Source organism: Plasmodium inui (assembly GCF_000524495.1).
Source record: "Plasmodium inui San Antonio 1 unplaced genomic scaffold supercont1.20, whole genome shotgun sequence".
NCBI lineage: Eukaryota > Apicomplexa > Aconoidasida > Haemosporida > Plasmodiidae > Plasmodium > Plasmodium inui.
In genome coordinates, this window is record NW_008481854.1 from 230,032 (window position 1) to 237,926 (window position 7,895).

Below are 7,895 nucleotides of genomic sequence, written 5' to 3' on the forward strand. Positions count from 1 at the left end.
TAAAAGATGCTTTAATAGAATAAAATTTAGTTTATATATTTTCTAGTTCATGGTCTTTTTGTGTTTCCTTATAACATCAATAAAAAAAAATCCTTTATGTGAAAGATACATAAATTGTTAGAAGATACACAAGAAAAAGTTTTTTCTTAGTATATATAAACATTTACGCATTCGGCATATCCCAGACGTCACACTTTAAGATTTTATAAATACATAGTATAACCGTATAACCCCATTTTTTTGAACCAGGGCCTTGAACGTATTTCTCTTTTTTACATCATGAAAAACGTAATTACAATCTTTTCTTTTTATTCTGTTTGGTGTGAAAAACACATGTCTTATCAATCTTAGAACCATTTTCACAGAAAATAAGTGTACCTTTGCATATCAATAAATTACGTATTAGACAAAAAAATGTAATGCAAAATAATAACCAAACGGATTCACACTTTTATTAATTTCACTATTCTAAATTTTTGAATAAATATTTTTTACCCATAGATGTGCAATAATCAGCGACAGGGATACCTCAATGAAATCTGACAAGAGAACTTAGGAGTTTCTTCTTAAATGATGAAACGTATGTTTTTTTTTATCTCATGAATTGACTGAAAAAAAATGAAAAGCAGCTGAGAAAAAATAAACATTAGCCATATAACATAAGATGATGAACCCATGGATTCAACAAATAATAAAGAAATAGAATATGTCGGAAGACGTTACCTGTTAAATTCTTTTGTTTTAAATATATACGTAGATTTTTTTTTTAAAACAAAGGTTATGAAAGGAACAAAGTATTTTTTGATGTGTCTGCTTAATGGAATAGAACACTGAAATGAGGGAGCTTTATACAAAGAAGCGTAGAAAAACCTCCATTTAGTTTCATAAAATGAAAAAACACACTTCTCTGTTAAACACTAAAAGTTGTTAATTTGTATAGGAAAAATATGGTTTTATAAAATGAATAAAGTTATGGCATCTGCTGTTCTACTTTTAATTTTCTTAATTATCCCCCAAAATGCTCCATATGAACACGGTACCATTTCGGAATTTGCAATTTTAAGGTAGCATATAAAGTTTCACTAATTTTCTTCATCAAAATTCCAACCGTATATTTTTGTTCATAAGAAACCATGTGTCCCACTACACTAGGACAACTTATAAATAAGCATGAAGTGCTTTCATCTTTAAAATAACGTCATAAAAAATATGCAGTCTAAGAAGAACGACATTCACATGTATCAGTTAATTGCAAAAAAGAAACAGAACCGACATCGAAAAATATGAACGCTTGTGAGAACAATGAGATGATAATCAATATTTTCGCTTCTGACATTCTCACATTTGTGAAGGTTATTGTTTAACGCATCCTTCCTTCAGCTAATACGCTAAACTTAAACGTCATTTTTTTTTTTTTTTACATACATTATAGCTGTATAGCTATAGACATTATTATTACATAAATAAAAAGGATGTGTGACATTGCAAAAACGTTAACTAGCTTTAAACTGTTCTGTGCACTTTCTAAAATATACATGAACGGTTCATAAAAAAAAATTATTTATTGAAAAAGGTATCATAGTATTACAGCTAGCTAGCCATTTTTTGTGTGTGCATTTGGGTAGGGAAAAGTGAAATATTCATATGATATTTTTTTTTTTTTTTTCTCATTTCGTAAAATACATATTCCCATATAATGGCTTCTTTATACGCTATATACGATATAACTCTATTCTATATCACATGTTAATTTAGCTTCCAAAATGCGCAAACTGCTATTTATTTTTTAAAGGTATAAAATGTCTACGTCTTTTAAAAAATGTATGATCATTCATAATTTTATTTTCAATAATTAAGACGAAAAAAAGAAAAATATAAATAAAGTGTAGACACCTTTATTTTCATTTTATTTTCACTTTTATTCATTTTTTTTTATTGTATTTTTCTGTTTATATGTGTATATATAACCTTCTTGAAGCAGTTTCAATAAAGGGCGAAATATATACATTCCGGATTATTTATGCGTAGACAGATTTTCAATTATTGCACTGTTGATATTATTTTCTGAAAAATACACGCATGATGTTTCCTTGTAGTGCTTAAATGAGCAAATATAACCTTGTGTGCAATTTTTTTTTTCATAGAAAAAATTGCAAATAATTTGTGTAGATACAATGAGACATATAATGGCAATTACAAAATGTTCAGTTATTAACATTTTGTTCTTGTTACTTCTGTTTTATCAAGAATGTTCAAGCTGTCAAAAAGCACTAAATAATGGCAAGAACAACTATGGATTAAAAGATGAGGAATTAGGGGCAATACTATTCGGGCTTAATTATGACTCAATAGCCAAAAATAAAGACAATTTGGAAAAAAGGAAAAATGTAGAAAATGAATCTATATTCCTTCGTAATTTTGCCAATGAAGACACATCGAAAAACAAGCAGAGTGAAAAAGCACAAAAAGAAATTGAAACTAAAAGTGTGAATAGCAACAAAAAAGAGGTTGCTACGTCGCAGAAGAATGACACAAGCAATGATAACTCGCCCGTTAAAAATGGAGAGGTTGAACTAAAGAATGATGAACTCTTACGGAAAAATTTTGAAAAGGATGAGGTAAACAAAAAGGGAGATAACACAAGCACTGATAATAATCATGATTTAACAAATAGCAGTGGAAAAGAAAGTGTAGATATTAGGGGATCCCAAAATATAAATAACTACCTACAAAAAACAGGTGACACGAATATAGAAAAATCGGAATCTCTGCAAAAAGATGTAAACATTAAAAATCATAATGAAGAAGCTAATGACGCGAAAAGGTTAGATAGGGGACAAGAAAACAATGAAAAGAATAAAATATCGAAAGACACCATCGATAAAGGTGTTCAATCGAATGAGCTCACAAATTTGGCCAGTAACAGGTTAGATAAAAAATCTGAAGGATTAGCTAAAAAAGAAAATGAACTCAAAAGTGCCAATTTTGAAGAGAATCAGAATGCAAAAAAAGACTTATTAAAAAAGGCCCCCAAAAGAGAAGATGGCAAAAAAACAACTCATCCTGAAAATTCCAATAGTGATCAGTATGGTGTGCAAGTTTCACTAAATAATGAAGAGGTAAAAAATACAAACACTAACAGTGTAGCCCATTCTGAAGATCATAATGTGAGTTATTCAGGAGAAAATTTCGGTACGCACGTTGCGAATTCCCAAAAAGACAGGCTGAAAATTATAAAACCAGTGCAATTCGATGAAAGAGCATACGGTAAATTAAATGATGGCTCTCCTGAAGATGACGAAAATGAAATTTTAAACAAAATGGACAAGAATAATGAAAATATCTTTTCCGAAAAGATAACTTTAAGAAAAGGTGCTAAAGACAGAAACGAATATGAATACTTCAAGCTCAAAAGTAATGACTTTAAAGTATTAGGAATAATAAATAAATATTCCTCAAGGGGAGGATTCTCCATATCGGTTGACTGCGGAGGGTATGACGATTTCGATGAAGTTCCAGGAATTTCTAACTTATTGCATCATGCTATTTTTTACAAATCTGAAAAAAGAAACACAACACTATTAAGCGAATTGGGAAAGTATTCATCAAAATGTAACAGCTATACTAGTGAATCCTTTACTAGTTACTATGCAACTGCACATTCTGAAGACATTTACCATTTGCTTAATTTATTTGCAGAAAATTTGTTTTACCCTGTATTTAGTGAAGAACATATACAAAATGAAGTTAAAGAAATTAATTATAAATACATTTCTATGGAAAATAATCTTGAATCTTGCCTGAAAATTGCTAGTCAGTACATCACAGATTTTAAGTATTCGAAATTTTTCGTCAATGGAAACTACACCACCTTGTGTGAAAACGTTTTAAAGAATAGGCTAAGCATAAAAAACATTTTGACTGCATTTCATAAAAAATGTTATCAGCCAAGAAATATGTCACTGACAATACTGCTAGGAAACAAGGTAAATACTTCCGATCACTACAACATGAAAGATGTTGAAAATATGGTTGTCCAAATATTCGGAAAGATAAAAAATGAGAGCTACCCCATCGATGGGGATGGTATAGAGAAACAAATTAATCGTATGGAATCAGAAAGGGTAAATTTTAATGGGAAAAAAGACAGTTATAATGATGCAAATTTCATCTACATGGAGAGGCGAAATCAAAAGGAAGAAGCTGCGTTCCTCCAATCTATGAATGAGCTTCATTACTCGCTTGATTTAAACCAGAAGAGCAGGTATGTTGAAATCATAAAAAAAAAAGAATGGGGGGATCAACTTTACCTATACTGGAGCTCCAAAACTAATGCTGAGTTGTGTAAAAAAATTGAAGAATTCGGATCAATGACATTTTTACGTGAAATATTTTCTGACTTCAGAAGGAACGGATTTTATTATAAAATATCTGTGGAAAATAAATATGTCTATGATTTGAAGGTTACCAGCATATGTAATAAATACTACTTGAATTTCGGAATATTGGTAAAAATGACGCAAAGGGGGAAAACCAACCTCGCTCATTTGATACACATATGCAATGTGTTCGTTAACGAAATAAGCAAATTATTTGATCGTGATAGTTTAGATAAAGGTATAAGTAAATACATCCTTGACTATTACAGGGAGAAGGCATTGGTCACCGATTTGAATTTTAACACTGACAATGTTAATGTAAGCCTTAATGATTTAGTAATTTATTCGAACAGACTGCTGGTTCATGCTGATGACCCATCTTCCCTTTTAACCATTGATAGTTTAATTGAAGACAAGCATAAAAATGACTTTCGCAATCACATTAAAATAACAAGTTTGGTGGGATCTCTAATTAGAAATGATAATTTAAATATTATAAACGTTGTAGATGCATTCAGCTTAACAAACCAGAGTCAAATTCCGAACACTACCATAACGTATGCTTTAGGGGAAAATCCATATTTGGTTGGCCAAGGGGGAGTTACAAACGATGTAAATATTGCACTTCCAGAAATAAGAGTTTGCCCTTTCAACAGCTTTGACCATGACAACGTTTTGCATGAAGAATCATTTTTCTGTGTCCCATACAGCAATAGAGAAAACTTTGAATTTTCGGACACTAAACCAATGTTTGTGTCTGAGGAAAACAAGAATGAATTCAGAGCTAGCGTCTTGTATAGCATGCCTTGTTTGATTAAATCATCGTACGGGTACAATGTTTATTTTAAAAGAGGTCTAACAGATGCTTCAAAAGTGAAAGCGGATTTCATTTTTTATTTCCCTTCTGAAAAGTTTACTTTTTATGAGGCTATTTTTTCCCGTATACACATTATAATTTTGAGACAAAAAATAAAACTCTTCCTCACTGATTATGCTAGCTGTTCGGTAAATGTGCATATCAAGCGGAACGCAGAATCGTACACTCTACACGTGGACACCAACAGCTATCATTTCGCAGAATTGTTTAGCAAACTAGGGAACCTCTTATCAGTGAAAGAAACCCCCTCCAAAGAGGAATTTGCCGATGCTTATGATGAGTTAAATATGTACGTGAGGAGTAGCAGAGAATTGGGAGCAGCAAATACGTTAAAAATTATGCATTCCTTATTTGACCAATATGAGCCAACGGACAAGGAAATGGATGACCTTTTAAGCGCATACTTCTTTTATCCCTCATATAAGGATTACACCAAATATGTAGCTGAGTTTTTTCATAGAAATTATGTTATCGTATTTATATATGGAAATATTGCAATGACGACGGGAAAGGAGAACGGAAATGCAAGTGGCTACATGGACCAGAATGCTGACAATGGGGGCAGCGGCGTTCCGAATAGCAGCAGTGATCATCTTAATGTTAATGCTAATACTAATGCTAACGTTAGTGTTAATGGAGATGGGCACAGATCGAGTCTGATTCCTTACGCCGAGGCGAATAATAAAGGCACTGCTTCGCAGTGGGAGAAGCGAGATAAGAGGCTGGACGCGCAAGAGAAGCTCAGAGAGCACGCGTCTGCAGAAGATGCCTTTAAAATATCTCACAACGGGGTAGGGATAGAATACCTAGTTAACCTGTCGGAGTCATTCATAAAGAAAGTGACAAATGGAGTTATAAGAAGAAGCGAGTCCACGTACTACACGAGCAAGTTAGTTCAAAATGAAGATGTCGAAATAAATATCCCGAATATGTCTGAAAATGGGAGCAGCTCAATAATAGTGTCCTACACAATCGAATCAGAAAGTATGTTAAGCGATGTTTTAATTAACATTATCGTTGATTTAATATCATCAGATTTTGTTAAAGTTTCTAAACTAAGATATAATGATGGTTACATGGTTGAAGTGAAACCATTTTTCACACGCTATGGATTAAGTGGATTGCTTTTTGTTATTCAGAGTTTTGACAAGGATGTTGAAAAACTGGAGGCACATATATGCACCTTTGTAAAATATGTGATATTTCAATTGATGAACATTGGAATGTCTGATATGGTGAGAAAGATAGAATCCATGAAGGAGTATTATATCATAAATAACAACATATTTACGTTCGACCAAGAGTATGAATCCATAACGGATCAGCTAACCTCTGGAATGGAGTGCTTTGACAAAAAATACAAAATTATAAAAATATTCGATGAATTAATTAATTGCCCCAAAATACTTCTCAATAAAATGAACGATATTTTAAAAAACTCCAAGAAGGCAATTTTTAAGGAATATAAAACAGTTCACGCGTCCCACGCGTCTTCTAGCAAAAGTGACAAAGTTGACAATGCGAACTCATATATGTGCAATTATTCCCGCAAGGCGGGCGCGAAATTGTCAAGTGTGCAACTGACAGCGAATTCTCAGTGGGCTAAGAAAAAGCAACCAAAAGAGAGAACTTTGCGCAATGACACATATAGGATGAGCAAATTACACAAAATGAAGAATTTCATTAATGTGTCCGATTTCGTTGAGATAAAAAGGAAAGGGTTCTTTCAGTACGTTATCGATTATTTTAGGAGTAACGTGAACTCGCCCTTGAATGACAACAATTATCTCGACTTTAAAAGCTGCGACGAAGAAATGTCCAAAAGGAACTTCCGCGTATTTGACAATTTTGCCAATGACGTAAATAAAATAAGGGAGTACTTTCTCCTTAAGTTTTCCAGCGATAAAGAAATTAGGGAGAAGTGCTCCGTAGATTATGAAGAAATTAGACAGTATTGCAGTGAACACTAATTAATGGTCACCAAACGGGGGAACATCAGAAATGATGTGAAAATATAGCACCGTAAAGCTCAGACCTAGGCCATGACGTGATTAAAGGTCATGCTTTTGGGAGCTTCCCTATTTTATGTTTTTCCGTATCGCATAGGGGGGGGCCTACTACACTTTAGATAACTTTTCGCAGGGCACTCATTCGAATCTTGTTGCTTTTTTAACATTCGATTGTGTACCGTTTTTTTTGTCTTCACACGATGCGTAAATGCACAGATACGCAACCTATTTTTGTTAACTCGTTGAACATGCATCGTGATAAGTTAAGCAATCCTTTTTTTTTTCGTGACTGCAATTTATTTTTACTTTTTCATGTTTTTATTAAGCGCCAAATTGGTGAGCCTCCGATGGTTTACCAATTTTGCTCCTTTGATCCACTTGGCCCTAATTCGTGTAAAATTCTAAAGTTGTATCAGCTTCTTCTTCACCGTAGTGACACATTTACGTATGAATACTTTACCACCGATGGGCGCATTTAAATGTGGACTTGTTTGCCTTGTGTCATATTTTGAATCTGCATAAAAATTTCCGCGTGTTTTATTTTTTTTCCGTATGACTTTTGCCTCACCCTGAGACTGATTTGATCATTTCGTTTAAATTGTTAATTATAGTGTTTACTTTGATAAAAAA

At 32.7% G+C, this 7,895-nt stretch overlaps 1 protein-coding gene across 1 annotated transcript; it reads left to right on the forward strand.

The window, feature by feature from the left end:
* Positions 1 to 2,174: 2,174 nt before the first annotated feature.
* Positions 2,175 to 7,226, forward strand: C922_04165 (hypothetical protein; the record flags this gene model as incomplete). Its single annotated transcript, XM_008819750.1, has 1 exon — positions 2,175 to 7,226. One exon carries the CDS (start codon positions 2,175 to 2,177, stop codon positions 7,224 to 7,226), a length of 5,052 nt encoding a protein of 1,683 aa, XP_008817972.1.
* Positions 7,227 to 7,895: the final 669 nt, after the last annotated feature.